This window comes from Cyanistes caeruleus, chromosome 2, assembly GCF_971803275.1.
Source record: "Cyanistes caeruleus chromosome 2, bCyaCae1.hap1.1, whole genome shotgun sequence".
Taxonomy (NCBI): domain Eukaryota; kingdom Metazoa; phylum Chordata; class Aves; order Passeriformes; family Paridae; genus Cyanistes; species Cyanistes caeruleus.
The window spans coordinates 62,191,246-62,211,556 of NC_141702.1; the positions used below are offsets into that span (position 1 = coordinate 62,191,246).

Consider the following 20,311-nt stretch of genomic DNA (forward strand, 5'->3'; position numbering starts at 1 on the left):
TGGACCTTGTATTTCCAAAAACTGTCAGCAGTCTCCTTGTTCCCAGACTTCATGCTCATTCAGCTGTTGGCATATCTGTCATGACTCTCAAGAAGAGAGCTGATTAGTACATACCGTGGTAGCTTTTCAAATTAAGGCTTTTTCTCCAAGAGTGTGAATTTCACATTTTGGTAGCAATCCATGAAGGATTAAATTTTTAGTTGACATAGCTGAATGGGATTTGGAGTTACTTAATCTGTAAAAACCGGCCTCTCAAACTTTTTGCCAGTTCATTTCCCCAGAACAGTATTTCATAATCAACCTCAAACCTATTTTTTTATTTTTTTCAGAAGTTTTTGATGTAGCACTTTTAAGCAGAATCATGGCTTTTTACTAGTTTTCGGCAGATATTCTGGCTCTGCAGAAAAAGAATCTATTTTGATGCAGGATTTCCAAAGCATTCATGTACTCTGAACTGACCAAAAAGGTGTCCAATTATATGTTCCTCTCAAGTAATTAATCCTCTAGCTGTTTGCCTAAAGCCAACTCTTTTGTTATGCTGACGTTTTTTAATCAATATAAGCAATGAGAAGATTTTTCTTGGGAGGAAGAAATGAAGAGTCAACCATGCAAAAATAATAATATTATCTGTTTGGCAAAGGGGTGTTCTTTCTGTGTGTCAACAGCAATGTGGTGGACCAACAGTAGCAGTGCTTTAGTCCATCACTCATGACTCAGGTGACTGCAGCTATCTAAGATACAAAGACAGTGGTCATCACGGAGTGGAAGTATTCCCTGAATGCCCCTTTTGGTATTTTAAAAATCAGAAAAGCATCACAACAGGCACCAATGTAGAAAGTAGACAAGGAGTTGAAACCTATGCAGTGAGTTTCAACACCTAAATGTTTTTCAGCAGTGTACTCTTCCAATCTACCACCTTCTCTGAGGATTCACAATGAGTTTAAGACTGATAATACTCAAATTAGATTTCTGATTAACATGCATAGGTTATGCTCCCATCTTACCTTCCACCCTTTGGTTCAGCTTTTATAAAGCATGTGTTCCAATAAACCTGTCAGGGAAGCCAATGATCCTAGCACAGTGTGAACCATGAGCAGTTTCCACACATTGTACTGAATCGTAGATCTTAAATCTTACCCACTAAAAAATCAGACAGCAATCTGCTTGTGACTATCTTGGCTTGGGTAAATGACTAAAGTGAATGGGAGAGGAAGGAAAGAATGATTAATTTGCTTGCCAGCATTACCTAGAGTGAAGTAGGTGTTAAAAGACATCTTGGGAGATGCCAAGAAGCTGTCATACAGTCACAGGGACATGAGAGGACACACAGGAATAGGCAGATGAAACCAACCAATGACTTGGGATTGGTCAGCCTGAAGATATGGAACAGGCAGCAGTGATCTTGGAGGAAGTTGGGTTAAGGGAAGCTGAAGCTACCTGTGAGTGTGTCTGTAGGCTGCTGTCACATATGCCCTTTGGCCATGCAGAAGCTTTCATAGCTTCAAGGAAGACAGCTGCACTAGGAGATAATGACTCTGTGATAAAACTGTGCAGAACCTGTGGGGCTTCTGGCAGCTGCTGTATCAGTTTGATTTGTTTTCAATTTACTGTATATTGTTTTCTGTGAAAAAGATCTAGCTTCCCAGCAAGGAGGAAGGTTGCTTATTTCTAGGTGATGCTGCCTGACACACGCAGCACTCTCTGGAGTGTTCATCCCCTGGAAGAAACTGGGAAGGGAGGAAACCTGCACATTGTGCACAAATCACCTGATACCTTAATTTTCTAAAAATTAGTAAATATGTTGATTCTAGCAGAACATGGTGGATATTATAATCTCTCAGTACATGGTCAATGAAAACCAGTCAGCCCAAATCCTACATGACCTATGCTCCAGGGAACATCCAGGTATTTTCTGCAACAGCTTCCATGACAAAGGCAGAGAAAGTACTTCTGAGACTATCTTTTGAAGAAGCAGGCTCATACAGCGAATTGAACAAAAGCCTTGTGTGCCTTTGCTGAAAGCTCCAGATGCTGGTTCATTGGCAGCTGCTCCCTATCACTACAAGTTTTTTACTATTTGCAGAACAAATTGGTTGTCCTTCTATATATGTCTGCCTAAAAAATATGTCTGCCAGACAATTAGCTAATTGCTAGCCAATAATCTTTGGACAGTGTGTTGCAGGGTCTCTTACATTTCAGCTCATTTTTTGAGGCAGTACAAACTAAGAGAAGCTTCTTCATATGAAAAACTAGTTTAAAGCTGCTCTAGGTAATGTCCCTGTCACTGCCAGTTACAGTGCAGGAAGGGTTCTGGCACAGAAGGGCAGTGTAGACTTATTCCAGAAACATATTAATGATTTTGCAAGGAGAACTCTGCCTTCATGGGAGACAGACTTCATCTTTTAGTAACAGAAATACACACTTGCTCTTTCACCCTAGTACTTCATTAATTTATTTATTTTCCATGGTGGACACTCAGTTGCGCCCCGAAACAAAACCTTCTGTTAATGATGGCCACTGAATAGCATGGAACTGCAGAGATGAAACGTCAGTAGTTCTTACCAGGATACCAGCTCAGGGTATGTTTCCTACCATTCTTTACCACAGTTCACTAACTCATATGAGAGCTTCAAGAACACTCTTCCATCACTGGGATTAGTTGATCTATTTCAGCTGCCACACCACGGAAATGCCTTTTTCAAGGACCAAGGAACCTGAAATTGAAAAGAGAATTTAGGCATTCTTTTCTCACTGAATTGCTTGCAAATAATGATAAAAACATGAGCAAACTCATTTTCAGTTATGTGATAAGAAAGAGCTAAACTAATGGATATGCAGTTATAGAAAAGAGGAGATGATTATAAATGAAGTATCTTTCATTTAGATCTGAATGTGCAGATCCACTTTGATAAGTTAACAAAATCTATTGCCTTTTCAACACAGTATTAGTTCTTGATAATATTGAAGGCATTTGACTTCTTTGACTGGGAAAAAAGCCAATCTTAATCACAGGCACTGCAAATACTGGTCTAATCCCTGTCTCTGATTTATTTTCCAGGTATTAATAAAACAATATTTCTATACATTTCTATTCACTTCTATGCATTGCCAACACATGACTGAACAGTCCTCCAGGAGATAGATTATTTTAGGTTCAAAAAAAGTTGCTGCAACCACTTTCCTAATCTGATTCATTACAAGGACACCATGTAGGTTTTGAGAGCATGACTTACTGTTATTACAATTATTGTATTCAAGAGTGAACAGAAAAAAAAAAGAAAGGATGGGGAAGAATAGTAGAAAGACTATAGAGAAAAAAAAAATAGAATCATCATAGTGAAAAGAAAATAAAATGAGTTTTAAAAATCTGTTTTATCTAGTCATCATAACTCCTTCACAGATAATAGACTTCAGTAATTTTATAGGAATGCAAGCACATGATTAAATTACGAGGATGAATGTCTTGCTTAAACACATTTAAAGAACTTTGTTAACTTTCAAAATGTTTATATTGTTAATAGGTGACTTTATTAACAGCTCTGGGGGATAATTTGGAAAAGTTAAAGGAAAAACAAAAAGAAAGAGAATTGGGCTCAGCTATTTGTTCACGTCACCAGCACACAAACTTGAAATCACAGCCCTAATGTAGGCATATTGTGCAGATGCATTCTTTAATGCAACACATGGCTAAACAAAATAAGAGAGGGTTGATCCCATCTGTCTCACACAATCTTTTTGCTCTCTGAATTCCCTTCTAGTGTCACAATTTCATTTGAAAGCAACCTATTTCCAAATATTTTAAGATTTCCTGGGAATTTGCTGAATGTTTTGTTGTTTTCTATGGTATATAAACCAACAATTAATATTTATCATCTACTAATGCAAATCTATTTTTGTGTAACACAATTGCTTAACACCATCTTCAATGCAATTCCTCTAAATTAACATATGTTTTAACTTAAATCTTCATGGTTCTTCTTTTAAATCATCTTTTTAATTAATTTAATGTTATGGATGCTAGAATTCTGCACTAGCATTTGTTAAAAGTTTGGCTTTACAAGATAACAAAACATGAAAAATATAGTTTGTAAGAACTATATTAAAAATACCTATATGCTTATGTACATGTATAGCTAGGATGATGTCTATAGAATACATTAATAAAAAGCAAAAATGAAGCAGTACCTGTTTGAGTGATAACTCGTGGAATAAGCATAACTTCTTTCACTAATTTCAGTTTTGCAGGTGACATTTTTTCACAGCTCAACAGAATAACCATTGGGAGAGGTTTCTTTAGGCAACTCCAGTAATTGGGAATGCCAGGTGAAAATAAAGAATCAGAGTAATTTCTGACATATTTTAAGTATGGCACAGGGTCCAAAGACTGCTACAGGCAATGGGGTGAGGGCTGTATTTAATAATAATGTCACAACTGACTTCAGAATTGTGCAATAATTATGATAACTGGGATAAAAAACCCAAATGACAGAAGTCATATGTCCCTGCTCATGTTTCAGCAGTGCAATATATATGTACAATGGGATATTGCTAATGGTGACCCCAGCCTTTGCTATGGTAAGTGATGTTCTCCCAACAGGAAAGCTGCCACACAGCATTGATTCAACAGGTTCTGCAGCAGGGCTTCTCTTCCACTGACACTATCTTTCCTAAGAGACAGAGAGTAGTAGCTAAGTATTTTCTTGGTTCTGAACATATGCTTGTGTATCACAGTTTTGGGAGTAAATACAGTATTGCCATTTCAGTGTGTGCTCAATGTATTAAAAATTAACAATTTATTTTTCAAAAACTTAATTTTGTCAGTTGATTTATACTGAATGGGAGTACACATACTTGATTTCCTATAATAATGAATGCGAAAAAAATTTAGGCCTATTTCAGCTGGCACTTCCAAAGAGAAAACAGGTCTTTTAAATATTACACATCCACAGTCTTACAATAATTTCATAGGAATTTATTTCCCTTTCAGATACAGATACTTCTCTTTCATTTTGCTGCAGAAACTGCTCTAGTCAGAAAAGTTAGGAGAGAGTAACCCAACCCTTAGAACATGAGACAGGGTGTCTTTTAGGACCTTTATAAATATCTTTATTGCAGAAAATATTAAAATCAAATAAAGTAAAACCTGGTTTTCCTCTTTCTTTCTTAGGTGTTGAGGGTCGAGTGCTTGATGTAGGGGCGAGAGTGGCTTTTGCTTCTTCTTCTTCTCCTTCTTGCTTTTGAAATTGCTTTTTTTCTTCTATTTGTTTGCAAAGTATTCACTGAGGGAAGAGGCATAGAAATTATTGGTTCCAAATAATCTTAGGTGTGACAAGTAGACACATGTGATACATGCTAGGAGGTAGATTTGAGCATGTATTTGAGCTTCTGCCATAGACTCACTGTGTGAAGCTGGGGAAGTCCATAAGCTTATATAATTCTTTTTTGGTAGTCATCTGCAGCATTGATTAAACAAAAAGAACCACCACTAAGTATCACAAACCTTAGCTCATGCTTAGCAAACCAGTCTGGTTTGAAAGTCAGCTCTGAGCAGACAATCTGAGCACGAAGGATGTATTTGTTTTGCATGGGTAGTAACAGATCCTGTCTTAACTCCACGACATCCCACAGCCTGGCTTTGGTTGCTAAGCCAGTAGGTCAGTTCTGGTTATTGTGTGACTGCAGACTCAGAAGTGGCAGAATTCCAGTTACATGCCTGAAGTGGAAACTTCACCCAAGGGTCATATACAGCCAATTCAGGCAAACTGAGTATGTAAAATATATAAAGTAAACAGTGTGTTCAAATCTTACTTAGACTCACTTTCCAATTGATTCCTTATTCCCTTTATCAAGGTGATGTCCTGAGAAGGCTGACCTTGAATTAAGAGTAAAGTAGTATTTATTGAAAGGCCTTAAAGGACACACCTTGGGCAGTACAAGGGCTACACCCAAGATGGACCTAAATATGGTCACAAAATCAATGACTGGTCACAAGCTCTCACATTTTTATAAGTTTTAGTCCATCTGCATATTGGGATTCATTATCCAATTACAGCTTCTGATTATGAAGTCCCATCCTTCTTGTTTTCTCTCTTCGGTCCACCTCTGTTTATGCTTTTGGGCCTGAAACTTCTAGCGATTGTCCTTGGTATCAAGCTAGAAAAAGAATTGTTTGATCTACCTACTGTGTGAAGAGAGCTCGCTAATACTTAATATGAAACTCAAAACTACACACCTAGGCAGCACAGAATCTGAAAAATATGAAAGCTAACACTTAAGGAAGCAAAAGTTCTCCCAAATCTAGTCCAAATGGAAGGTAATTAGGTCTGTTTGCTACAGTCTGTGGTCAGTGTGGCAGCCCAAAACAGCATGTTTTTAACATAATTATAAACAGCAGGCAATGTAGAAGAATGGATCTGAGACAGACATTACATCCTAAAAATATAAAAACTAATAATAGAAAACATGGAATATTCTATATGCTTTCCATTAAAAATATAAATAATTAGTGTATATTTCAAGTGTAATAATTTTCATAATATTCAAGATCTACCCAAGCATCTTATCAGCTTGACACTGGTCAGTAGGCTGCAACTCTCTTAACATTGTGTTCACTGATTCACTGACCCATTCCACAGCAGAACGAACACAGAAATTTCTTTCTTTCTCATCAGTTTAGATTTTTCAGGTAAAGCATTTTCAGTTTTTTGAGAATGAGTAGCCATTACAGTGGAACAAATCCTCTGGAAAAAACCTACAAATAGCAAAACAATGTAAAAAGTTTTAAAATATTAATTTCTAACTTGGAAATGTCATTTGAAAGACTAAGAAGTATGTTCTTACCAACACTACAAATACATATCTCCACATCTATTTGGTCCACTTATCTTTTCTCATTCAGCACCTTATTTGTAGCCTCTTATACTTTGGTAATTGCAGATATTCAATTTTTTTAACCTAAATTATAACTACATGGGCAAAAACTCTCTGACAGATCTGCTTTATAGATACATATTCTGCTGTTAGAATAGAATGGAGCTATTTTAAGGGCCATACAGTCATTAGGACACCTTTTATTGTAGCTTTTGGTAGCCCATTGTACCATGATCTATCAGCACTCATGCTTAAGGACATCCCTCATGATCAGATACTTTTGTCTTAGATAATTTAAAACTATTTTTCTGTACAGATGAAGAATAAATGATATTAAGAAAATTCCCTTTACAAACTTCACAGACCTGCCTGCATTAACAGTATTAGCTTCAGATCCAGTGAATATCTATGAAGTTACATGTCATTCAAGAATGAAGTGAACCAGAGTTTAACTTAGGGAAATTAGAAATTATTACTCCACAAAAGCTAGAACTGCAAAGCCCTAACTTGAATATTTCAGGGTGGGGAGGAGATGAGTCATTAATTTTGCATTGCAGGTGCTACATGGATTATGTTTGAGTTTACTATCACCCACAACAACCTATCAGCTCAGTGTAAAAGAAGTGCCTTCACCTGTACTGAATTTTCCTGCAAGAGTGTTACACAAAGAGAGACATAAGGACCTGAAAATTAAAGAAAAATATAAATTATAAGGTGTAATTATGGAGTGTAAGAAAAAACCTATGTGATCATTAAAACAGAAAAAAATATACATACAAAGGTATTATATCAGATCCCACTCATAAAATATTGTCTAATTAATGGAAAATAAAGTTTCATAGTTGCTGCCACTAACTTTTCATGACACCTTTTTTTGTCCAAGTTACAATACTCAAATGTTGAGTCACAGGGATTTATTTTTCATCATGAACGTGGAAAATAAAATGCTTCTTGGGATGTAGAGAAGAACAGTACCTCTCCCTGATATTTTCCTGGTAAAATAAATAAAACAGGAAAAAGAAGCTCATACCTTCTCATATTTTTTTTAACTGTACAGTATATTTCCACTTCTAATATTGGCTGACCAGCTCCATCAAGAACTTTTCTTCCAACTAATTTGCATATTTACTGGAGCTTTTGAACATTTAGACAAGTAGCCTTAAATGAGCGAGAAAGAATTTCATTAAAAGTCAATTTCCAGACAAAGAGGTTTTTATTCCATGAAATGCACTTCAATCAAATTCACCACTGAACAAATCCATTATGGGTCCCTTCCAACTCAGCATATTCTATGATTTCTATGTTCCAGCAAGCTTTGAGCCCTGTGAGAAAGTTGGAAACCAAGCCTTCTGGTAGGCACAGTTCTCTTCTTTCAGTGTGGTCTGCAATGGGCCTGATGAACTATCAAAATCCAGGATCTTTGGGTCTCGTGTTTGTAGTTAATAGACACCAATGTTGGTTTAGAAAAGGGATTAAGTTGCTACCTGAGGTTTACTATATACCTCCTTCCTAGTGTGATTATTTTGTCTGGTTATCAGAAAGTCACCAAAGCACGACTTACCAAATGGGAAAAATAGGAAACACTAAGAGCTACAAAGTAAAGGAACATGCCAACCAGCAAGGAAAGGTGTTACCAGCTCTAGTCCCTTCCACTAGTGATGGCAAAACACTTGGAGATGGGAAGCAGTATAAGATGGAATGAAATAGTTCAATTCCACAGCCACTTTCCCATCAAAGAACATACAAGAAATAATTTTTGTCAAAAGCAGCTTACTATTGTAGTATTGGCAATTCCAGTACTGACACTAACTGAGGTTTCACTAGGACTACTGCCAACAGTATTTTGTCGAGTGGGAACAGATAAAATTGTTCTGATTCTCGGCCCTTCCAGTGAAGTCCATGAGCACTTCCAGGGCCTTGCATGAGCAGCTGCAGTGCGAACAGCACCCAGTCTCTTGTCCCTGCTGGCCCCAGTCATCACTGCTGAGCACTTTTGTTAGGGACGCCCACTGTGGGCCGCTTTGGTTTTTCAGGTCCAAACAAAAAGCCCGGCTGCTGCGGACACGAACTTACCAGAAAAATGGCATCCTTGCCCGGGCCAGATGGGAGTCACAGAATTGTCACCGCAGAGGACGCTGCACCCCCTGACCCGAGGGCAAGGCCTGGGAGGGGGCTCGGGCACACTCACGGCGCCTCCGCCGCCCCTCGCCGGGGCCAGGAGAGGCCGCTCCGGCCCCTCCGGCTGCTTCCGCCGCCCGCGCAGGCAGCTCCCAATAGAGACCCCCGTGGCGCAGGGGGAACGCGGCCTTCAGCCCTTCCTGCGTCCGGGCACTCGGTGCCCTCGGCAGTACCCGCTCTCTTTCCGCCCCCGCTACTCGCCCGCCTCCATCGCGGCGCCGCTGCCGGGCACCGGAGCCAGCAGAGCCCGGCCCTTCCCGCCCTGGTTCCCAGGCAGCCGCGCCCCAGGGCGCTCTGCCCGGCCCTCACCGTCCCGGGGCTCTGCTCCCCGTGACCCGCCCGGCAACATCCCGGGCTGGGAGCCGTGGCTGCTTCGGCTTGGCACAGCTCGGTTCCTCAGGGCCCGGCCCCCCAAGTCAGGAGGCCCCGAGCAGGCGCTCCTCGGCCCTAAGTCTCCACGCAACAAAACTGTAAAAATCATGGTTCTGAAAGAGGGACAGGCTGTGGCTTGGGAAATGTCTGGTGAAGACAACGCTGCCAAACGCCCACAGTAACTCCTGCTTTTGAAAGCCCTCTACTTTCAATGAAAGGAAACATTTCAAACCTAAATGATCATTTTTAGTCTGCAGTTTCCTACAGTAACTTTCACTTTGTTTGCTGGTAATTTTGTTGAAGTAACTGAAAATTGAAATTCTTTAAAAGCTGTTAGCTGCACACATCCCCAACTCTAAAATCAATATGTGCAGACCTTTACTCATTGTGTGCTCACTTCTCTGGGTGGAGTGATAATGAAGAAAAATCCCCATGGAATAGTTTTATTTTTCTTTCACATTCTTTAGAAATACTGTGATACTTCTCCAGACAGTTAAACTCTCTTTTTTTAAAAGCTGTTTCCTCTGGAAAAGTTTCTAAGCTGCCACTCACTACCTGTTCCTTGAGGAGAGTGGGTAGCAAGTAGCAAGTTAGATTTTCTTACTCCAGGACAAGTTACTGTGGTGGGTGGCTGCTCCTTTGGGTACATATCTGTTGCTTCAGAAGGGGCTTGTGCAGTCAGAGGGCTGGATGGCAGTAGTGAGATAGTGCAAGGTCTGTGCCACATGCACAGGCTTGCCACAGAAAACTCCAGTTTAATTAGATATTCCTGGAAGAACTTCTAGAGGTGTAATGGTACTAGTGTGGCAGTCTCTGAGCATCATCATATGCTTGGTAAGATGACCCAGTGTGAGAGCTGGGTCTTCTGATATGTTTAGTGCCTCTAGATCAGTTTCCCACCTTCTGCCTTTGAACAGGCTCTAAGTAAAAATGCATCATGAAGGAGTATGTTGGAGATAAAAGGGAGACTAGGGAAAATGTCAGACTGCTCTGAAAGGAAATGGGAGAACTGATTGCCTAGGCTAAGAAGAAAGCTGATATACTCAATGTCTATTTTGTCTCTGTTCACTGGCGAGTGCTACAGCTACACCACCCAAGTGACAAAAGAAAAAGTCAGGGACTGAGAGAACAAAGGGATAACAGTGTTAATGGATGAGGGAGGAGTAACTGATGTCATCTGCCTGGACATGTGCAAAGCGTTGGACAGTGTCTACATGACATCCTTTTCTGTAAACTGGAGAGATGGATTTGATGGATGGACCACTTGGTGGATAAGGAATTGGCTGGAAGGTCACACTGAAAGGTTTGTGGTCAGTGGTTTGATGTCCAATTGGACAGCAGTGATAAAGAGGCATCCTCAGGGGCCAATGCTAGGACCAGCACTGTTTAACATCTTTGTTGGTGATATTGACAGAGGGACTGAGGTACTCGCAGCAAGCTTGGGAGACCATCTCCTGCAAAACCTCCCAGTCTTTGCTCTCCGTCTTCCTTGCACAGCTTGAGGACACTCACTTCACCCCACTCATCCTCCTCCCGCAGCAAGGGCTTGACCCCAATACTCTGGAGCCTCACATGTTCCCAGCTGTCCCAGCATGAGCTCTTTGTCACTGACATCTTCCCAGCTGGGCAGCACAGACAGTCGATTACCATTCCCTTTCTGCACATCCTGGCCAATGGAGCCTTCCTCTTCCAAAAGCTCTTGGCCAATGGATTCTTCCCAATCAGACAGTTCTTGGTAGCTCCCTGCCTGTCCTCTGTGGGACACCTCTGCCTTGTTGCATTCATCCCAGCCAGAGAGTTCATGGTAGCTACCAGCTTCTAGGGACAGTCATTGCTAAATAGATTTTCCCCAATCAGAAAATTCCTGGTAGCTATTGATAGCTGCTTGGGACAGCTCTTGCTCGATGTATTTGTCCCAGTTGGGCTGTTCTTGGAAGCTACCGGCATCTCCTTAGGACAGCTCTGGCTCACTGCAGTCCTCCCGTTCGGATATCTGCTGGTAGGTACCAGCTTGTCCAGGCATCAGCTCCTGCTCAGTGTAGGCTTCCCCAGGATACTTCCCAGTAGCTATCAGCATCTCCTGTGGTCACCTCTGGTTCACTTCAGGCTTCCCATTGGGACCCTTGTGGGTACCTGCTGTCGTTCCCTGGGGTCAGCTCTGGCTCACTGCAGGCTTCCCCGTGGGAAACTTCTTGGTAGGTACCAGCATCTCCAAGTTCAGCTCTGGCTCACTGCAGACTTCCCCTTAAACACTTCCTGATTCCTACCATCATTCCCTGGTGTCAGCTCAGGTGCACTGAAGGCTTCCCCTTGGGCTACATTCTGGTAGCTGCCAGCTTCTTCTGTGTCAGCTTTTGCTCTGTGTAGGCTTCCCCCTTGGAAATTTCCTTGTGACAACTGTTTCTCCTGGGGTCAACTCTGACTCAGTGCAAGCTTCCCCTTGGTAATTCTTGTGTCACTTGGTATTTGTTCCTTGCTCCTTTAGATAGCTTTCAGTCTTCCTCCTCATCCTACTGGGGAAGAAGCTCACTAGCCAAGCCCCCTTCTCGCTGTCTTCCTGTGGCAGTAACTGACCCCCTTTCTGCCTCCTCCTGCTGCTCACTGAGGGTGTGTGCTCTCAGGGGGCTTGGGGAAGGGCTGTGGGGGCATCAGGGGCTGTGCAGGATAGAGACTTGTGTCTCTTCCCTTCTTGCTGGAACTGCTGCTTCTAGTTGTGCAGCCATGCTCTGCTCCAGGTCCCTCTGTTCTGCTGGCTGGTGGCCAGGTGCCTGGATTTCCAGCACAGCCTTGCTCATGTTAATGTTCCATGATAATAATCTGGCAGAGCCTGTCTGCAGCCTGGGGGGGCTGTGTGGTGCAGGGGACTGGGCTCTCTGTCCTGGCCAATGGCACCTCCTCACTGAGGGCAGGAGAATCTGGGGCCTTTTCCACCTCAGGAGCCAGAGGCTCAGGGGGCTCCTCCTCAGCAGGTGCAGCTGGGGCAGCAGCAGCTGCCAGCTCAGCCTCTGTGGGACTCCCTGGGGAAGCAGAGGTGCCATTGATAGAGCTCCTGGCCTGTCACACTTTCTTCCCAGTGGTACAGCTCTTGCTGTTACATCCAAGCACTTTTTGTGCTATTCTTTTCTCCTGAATCCCATTTCATGTTCTTGTATTAATTGTGCAAATAGCCAGCAGCACATCTGTAGAAGGGGCCATAAGGTTTAATTTTTTTTTTTATTGTTAAGGAATCTCCAATGAAGACTTTTCCAAAACTTAAATAATGCTCTTTGTCTACTGGGGTGAAAAAAGAAATGTAGCAGGGAAACCTGAAATAACATTAACTGAGAAAAACTTTAAAAGCTGTCTCAGTTTTTGAAATCAGTTCTCTACAACAGCAAATATAACCACAGATATTTTTTTCTTAGATAAAGAGATATAAATTCTTGCTTGAAATAATGCATAATTGTGGCTCCATAATCTGCCATTGAATGAATAGGTAGTGAATACCTTTGATTGAACATACCACATGTTTGATACATTGGCATTATTGATCTTTCCTTTTAGTATTTAAACTTATTCTGGATTACTCTTAATTAATCAGTGTAGTTCTATTATCATCTCCCTTAATGAAAAAATCTTGATTTATCTGCTTGAAAAATTGCTGGCTGTGATCAGGCACCTGACAGCTTTTGAAGAAAAATGACCTTTAACATGCAGCTAAAGAGGATGTTTGCTCTTATTTATGCTTGGGTGAAGTTCAGCTCATGAACATGTGCTGTCAGATTTCTTTCTGAGAAGAAAATTTGTGTTAGACACAAGCCCTAGCAATGTTTTCTGATACTGTAGGGCTTGCAGGTGTTATGAGTCTAGGCCTATTATTAGAAAATAATTCTGATACCACTCATGGCTGTTCTAGTCATCAGCTTTTCTCATTTTGAGTTGAAGATGTCCCCATCTTCTGATGGTTAGATCTGGAATATTAAGCAGCTTCAAGCTACTAGGCAGATACGACAAAGAATAACTTTAAATTTTTTGAATATTTTGGAATGTAATATTAGATCTCAAATTATGTTTGTTTTGGGTTAATTTCTCCTTATCTCTATAAAGTGTCACCTATTAATACAGCCTATTGTTTTCCAGAGATCCTTGCAGCATGCTGTCTACTTTCTTCTGCATGAAGGCCTGCATCAAATAACTTTTGTCTCTCCTTCCGACAAAAACTGCAGCTCCACATGCTAGCATTATCACCTGCTAACACCAGAAAGAGTGCTACCACTTTAGCTTGTTAATACTCAGTTCTTGCTTCCCTAGCCCCAGAGGAAGAAGGATGAGGGAAAAGGAGCGTTGTAGCGTTGTGAATGTGGGCTCCTGTCACTCCAAAATCCAAGCTTCGTTAAGGCAGGAAATTCAAATTCTTCCTTTCTGCTTTGAAAACCATTTAATTTGCCCTAAGTTATGCTAGTGACATCACTCCAGTATGTGTGGCTATAGGAGCAGAAAACCTAGAGTTTCCTAAGGGCTCCAGTTCCAGATTTTGTCAGCTGTTTGCCTGCTAAGAAGAGGAGCAAGTCATATATCCTCAAGATATACAGATGGCTTTGCATACTCACATGGTTCCTGGCAGTGAGCATCATTTACACTTCTGGAGTGCAGCCTCTTCATTCTAGACTGATGCAGTAACAAAATGACACCCCTGCATGTTCAATAATTTGGCAAACAACCACATCATTTTGTAGTTACAGTATCTTTTCTTTTTCCAAAAACTCAACCAGTTCAGGAGATGTAGATATTTTGTTTTATTCTCTAATCCATGATTTCAGCATTTTAGTTAGATTATATCAGTATTAAGTATATCAGATAGTAACACAAAAATGTTGGCTTACAAAATCTATATAGAAGCAATAGCCTGTTTATATTTTTTGCTCAATTTTGGGGTCAAAACTTGAAATATTATAAGGTTTTCTCTGATACATGACTGACCTTTTTCTAGTAGGGAGTTATAAAAAAAATAGCAATTTCAATTTTTCTTTACTTCCTTGCATCTATTTCAATACCATAGTTCTTCCTGTTTCTGTCTTCAAAGAAAAAGAAAGGAAGACAACAAAGTTTAACTTTTTATTGCATTATAACAAAATATTAAGTACACTGTCCTGTGTGTTTTATTTCTCTTTTATCTTGATGAAATAATCTTTGTTACATTTCAACACAGCATTTTTATAAAAAATAGTATTTGCTTTAATAATAACCATGTATAGTTTTTGTTATTATCACCTCATAAAAAGCCTAATTTTGTGCAATTTTGAGACAATGTTCTCAGCAAGAGACTGAAATATCACAAAGAATGATCTCCTGGTGAGAAGAAGCAAAAGACAGTAAGAGAGACATTTCTCTCAGCAAAATGCAAATTAATTTCACAGGGTTTTCCTCAGCACAGCAAAGGGAACCATAGCAACATAGGCAAGCATATACATTCAAAAGCTGTCATTGACTGATACAACTGAGACAAAAATTAAAGGGCAAAATCAATAGTGTTCAAAGTTTGCAAGCAAACGTGATCATCATTCAAATTTTGCATTTGTATTCAGAGCTCATACAAAATCAGGTATAAAGATCACAGATAAGTAAATTTGAAACCTCTGGGTTGCATTTCTACTGTTAGAACAAATTTTATGTTATTTAAAGGAAGAGTGCCTTTTGGAATGCAAGTCTTTGTGCTGTGTGAAGGGTGTTTGGTGGCAAATTCCCCAGTTCCTGGAGGTTCAATGAATTAGAAACTGTAGCTGGTTGCTACTGCATATATTACACTGATTTACACTCCAGATCTTTTTCTGTGGATGGCCTGTCATGATTAGCATGACAGCATCAAATGCTGTTTAACTTCTCCTGCAGATTGGACATTCTTTTGCTTGAAGAGTCATAGTCTTCTTGGGAATAATAACAGAAAAATTCAGACTGGATTCAATACCTAAAGAAGTGATGGGAGAGAAGATTATTAATGGCAGCCACTGCAGCTTCCTGTGTGGGAAAAGAACAACAGAAAAAAAAACTCCAGAAGCTAAAAGAGCCCCCCAGAGTATATCTGTTCTACAATATATAACATCAATTTGAATTTAGATAATGACTTTGGCTGATAAAGGCTCTGTAAAACACAAAGCCTTTGAATAAGCAGTTTGATTTTTACTTTATGACCTTCAGATTGAAATCTGGCATTTATGCTCAAGATAATTAGATGAGAGCTGACCTGAAGCTCTCAAACCTTGTCATTAATAAGAAATAAGAGGTGAATGGAGTACCTAGTGTGGGAATTTACATTTAAGATTTTTAAGAGTAGTTTTCAGTGCAGCATGACTCAATATACTCATCAGTAACCAAAGAAGCAGATTAAAAAAATAATAATACCAGCATACACACTGGATAGACAAAGAGTCTAGTGTTATCCTTATTTATAGAGGGAGGGAATTGGCAAATACATGGCCTTTTTTTCCTATGGTAGGAACACACTGAATCCCATGGCTATCCACATCATTAGTAGGATTGTGAAAATTTGCACATAGGGAGGGTCTAAGAGTAGAAATGATGAATGATCATGTAAAACATGGCGTTCTTCCAAAGAATTGAAGGGTTCACTTTTTTTTAGCATATTTAAGGGAAGAAAGAGAGGCAGTGTGATTCAGTTGTAAAAGTATCTCCAGGAAGCAAAAATGTTAAGCATTTTAGGATTTTTCCAGCTCACTTAAAAAAAATAAAAATGTAATGAAAGTAAATGTTCTGGACTTAAAGATGTATAATTTAGATGAGAAAAATTAAGTACATTTTTACAAAAGCCATAATTACTCAATTATCCAAACCACTAAGATATGCTGTAAATATTACAAGAACAGTATTTTTATTATAACACTTATTCTTGAGATCTTCAAATGAGGTTTGAATTATTTCTGGGAATACATATTGGCCAAATTCAAATTACTGAGGTTAATATGAAAATAACTGAGAGAAATTCAAGATACACTAGAAGTCAAAGAACTGGCTACTAGTTCTTCTTAGCTTTCAGTTTTTTCATCAGCATTTCCAAATCTACCCTTTAAAATCAGTATACTGTGTATTCAGTAGCAATACTGAAAATGGAACAGACCTAAGGGAGGTGTGTATGTGTAAATTAGTAGTGGTGAAAAAGGGAAATAGGTTTCTGTATATCTCCTGCAATATTTTTCTCTCTCCTTTCCTCTCTTCCTCCAGAACTCTCATGGTCATTTCCGAACAGTCAGCTTACACTGAGCAGGATTTATCTTAGAAAGATAAGGAGGGTTGGTGGAGATGATACTTAGCAAAATGGTTTTATGTCTGAATTACCAATAGCACTTGCTGGTTCAACTGATCAATTCATAAAGCACATTGAAGGAGGTGGGGCAGAGCTGCTTCCATGTATAAATATGTATGTAAATATCCTTCAGCTATATAATCTGGAGAGTATACCCCACTAATTTCTGCTTCAAAATGCAAAACCTGAGCAGATGGACAGTCAGGGCAGCACTGTAGCTGACATCAGGACTTTGCTTATATCATTGTAATTGTGACTGTAGCTTGCTAAGCAAAATATTTGCAATGCAGAGTTAACCTACATTCCCTTATGCTTTTAAATGAGGCATGGGGGGGTCCTAATTTTTTTTTTTTTAAAGTACAGTTGCAGCGTTCTAAGGTTCTGATTTTCAAAACAACAGCCTAGGATTAGAAAACTGTCTTAGTCAAGCAAATACTTCTTCATTCAGAAGGTTACCTATTTTTTTTTTTAGTTACTGAAGGCTTTGTACAAATAGAAGTGAACTCATTTTGCAATGGGCAAATCTGGAAGCAGCCAGGGATACCTGGGACGTTTGTGCAGTTGTGATGAAACCTCATGATTAATTTAATATCTTCAGAAGCAGCAGATACCATGGATTATTAATGCTCTGGATACCTGAAAGCATACTTGTGGTAGGAATGGAGACCAAGGCAGGGTGTCCCTAATTTATCATTGGACACAAGCTCTCACTGTGCAGCAGCAGCAGTGCCTGGCAGGTGTGGGAGGTCACATCCACAGCAGGAGGTGCTGCCTCGAGGCAGGGCATGTTAGGTCAGAGGCAATCCTGAGTGCACACAGCTTCCAGATTATCAGCCTTGGTGGGTCCTGTAATGGTAGCAATAGTCTGAGGGGTCTGCTGGCATGAAACTTGTCTAGGAAACATTACCTCAGCAGTGAACTATATTGAAGTATTAACTTCAGCAATGTACCACTTGCAGTCTTGATAATTTTGATGCAAATTCCCTCCTAAATGCCTGTGCATGTAAAACTAATTGTTTATGATGCAGCTTTTACATGAGAATGCCTTGTTATTGCATGTTTTGTCATGCGTATGTTTTCCTTCTAGATCAGTACCAACAGTATTTTATTTCAAGTTAATTTTCCTTGCTTACCTTATTTTTCTTCCCTGTTTACCCATTACAGAGCTATATCCAAGCTGTTTGAAGTCAGCAGAAACACTCCTAGAGACTTCAAAGGAACCTGAATGTGTTTTCAGGAACAGATCAGAACGTGCCTCCTGTGCTAGAGGATCATTTAACCCAGGGAATGTGAAGTACAAGCAGAGACAGCACCAGGCTCTGTCATTTCCCACAGAAAAGCATAATTCTTCTGAGCAGAGAAGATCATTTGTGCAGATTACCTGCCATGTTTGGGGAGGTGTGTTTAGGGCGGCATGGAGCAGTCTAAGAAAGCAGAAACCACTTTAATTTGTGACTGGTGACAAGATGAGGTTATATAATTTAAAGGTTTGCTGGTGAAAATAGCTATACATTTTGTTTCTAACACATCTTTGCACTGAATTAAATCTTATTTTGTCTGATCTCAGTGAAGCTTCTAGTTAATGTTTCTATTCCATAGTCCCATGCTTCCTCCCACAGAGACTGATTGATTTTAAGGTAGACATAATGCATTTCTCTTGACCCACTTCATAAGCCAGCTTGACTTAGTTGTGATGTCTGAAACAAAATGAAATTTTTAATAAGCTGAGGTTCTAATCGCCTTGTCTGGAATGACAGTAATTATTGCCAAACCAGGTTTGTTTTTTGGGTTTTTTTTTGTTTTTTTTAATTACTGTACCAAGAATGATGTCCACTTATATCCATGTGCTTTATGATTTCCTAGTGTATCCAGAGATATCAGCTGATTTTTTTCTTGTGCAAGGGAAAATGCTCTCAGTCTGCTTTACAAAACACATCTAGATTAATCCTCCCTGCAAAGCTAAAATTCATGAACTTAGTGGCTTTGGTTGATTGTCAGCAAAATCAACTAAGTGTATCTGCAATTTTCTCTGCTTATTGTTCTATCAGTTATAACTGATATAATTTGCTTTGTGATTTTTGCATTGCAACTGGCTTATCACTTGCCATTTGTCCTGTCATATGCAATAGAATACATTTGTTGCTTAGATTTACAAATGGTTTATAAAACAAGATCCCATTAAATCTGTGTGCATACTGGTTTCTACTTCTTATCATGTCCCCATTTCATGATAAACAAGCACAGGCAGTGCTCAGGGAATGACTTTCCAATTGCAGAAACCTGAAGATAATTTTTTTTTAATTCACTTGGGAGAAAATCCCTTCTTTTTAAGCATAAATAGGAACTTATACTAAAAGGATAACTTAGGCAAAGTTAGTGATTATTTATGTTGTGAACAGAATTATGATCTAAATTGTACATACAGAAGCCCAACAATTTACTTGAGCAATTAGCCTGAGGCTAATGTGCTTCCTTGACTGGTGATGTGACTCCATGAGCTCTGTGTTTTAAATAATATTATCCATATAATTAATATAGATTGAGGAGATGTTCAGAATTATAATGAATATGGTAACTCTTCAGCTAAACAGATAATTGTATCAGGAGGAAAGAATTAGCCAAATTGTGTTGGGTTTTGACAGACACTAACATTGGAGAGCTATATTTGGCTTCATTTGTCCCCAGTTGATACAGGCGACCCAGTGTCCAGAGACAAACAGATGTACATGGTTCATTCTGTCACCTGGCTCACTGTCTTCTTGTCTGTGGTGTTCTTCTTATGGCAACAAGCTGCTGCTGGTAGAAATTTGGCCCAGATACTCATGAGCAAAGCATATAGGCATTTATCTGAACACAGAGCAAAGATTTGGAATATTGAAATATTTTTAAAAGTCCCTTCACCCCCACTCCCTTTATTTTGTGTGTGTTTTAATTATTCAAAGCTCTCTGAAGCCAAATCATTAATGTTCAGAGGAAAGTTGTTATTTTGGATTCAGCTACTAGAGTTTTAGCCTCTTGGAAACAGTTAAAATTACTTTAAGTGTTCTTAATTTTGAAATATTTTGATGCCAATAATCTGCCTCCTGTCTCTTACTTAGGTTTTGGCTGTTTTAAATTTCACTGCACATTGGTTTAGTACTTGCTTATGTGCCAAGTTAGTAATTACTAGTGATAATGTTAATAAAAATTACCTAAAACTAGGCCAAAAATGTTCCTCATTTGGCAAAGAAAATATGCACACATGTTGTGAAACTATAAAGATTTTCCCCGAAACTGTAAAATCTCCAGAAGTAAGGATTTTTTACAGAGGCAAGTTCTTCTGAAGAAGACTTTGTTCAAACATTCAAAGATGCTCAAAGCAAAATAAAGGTCCAGATTTCAAATGTCATAAATGCAGAACATATATGTGTATATATATATGAGTGTCTCTCTGCATATTAGATTGTAGCATATTATTTCTTTTTGATATGTGATCTATCAAGCAATGAAATCAAATTATATTCATATGTGTGTATAGGCATATATGTTTTATGTTATATGAGGTTATTAGGTATAAAATATACACATAATATATAATACATATAGATATAATAT

The 20,311-nt window shown here is 39.3% G+C and overlaps 1 protein-coding gene across 12 annotated transcripts; it reads right to left on the bottom strand.

The window, feature by feature from the left end:
* Nucleotides 1-2,426: 2,426 nt before the first annotated feature.
* On the bottom strand, nucleotides 2,427-19,988 carry LOC111926775 (uncharacterized). Of its 12 annotated transcripts, none has more exons than XR_015283281.1 (5): nucleotides 8,940-9,277; nucleotides 7,504-7,553; nucleotides 6,551-6,751; nucleotides 5,144-5,279; nucleotides 2,427-2,714 (listed from the first exon to the last, which is right to left on the bottom strand). XR_015283281.1 is itself a non-coding variant. In XM_086877368.1 (5 exons), the coding sequence occupies exons 1-4, from the start codon at nucleotides 9,527-9,529 to the stop codon at nucleotides 5,258-5,260; spliced, it is 336 nt and encodes a 111-aa protein (XP_086733494.1). In that variant the 5' UTR covers nucleotides 9,530-19,988; the 3' UTR covers nucleotides 2,427-2,714; nucleotides 5,144-5,257. The 12 variants fall into 12 exon arrangements, 2 of the variants coding, with proteins under 2 accessions (XP_086733494.1, XP_086733495.1); XR_015283279.1 differs by having other exon boundaries at nucleotides 8,944-9,276; XR_015283282.1 differs by having other exon boundaries at nucleotides 6,625-6,751; nucleotides 8,940-9,275.
* Nucleotides 19,989-20,311: the final 323 nt, after the last annotated feature.

Coding starts and splice junctions, on each gene's coding strand:
- LOC111926775 (XM_086877368.1), bottom strand. CDS start 9,529: ATGATTTTTACAGTTTTGTTGCGTGGAGACTTAGGGCCGAGGAGCGCC. Junction 5,280..6,624: donor TTCGTTCTGCTGTGGAATGG/GTCAGTGAATCA, acceptor CTCTTCCCTCAG/TGAATACTTTGCAAACAAAT.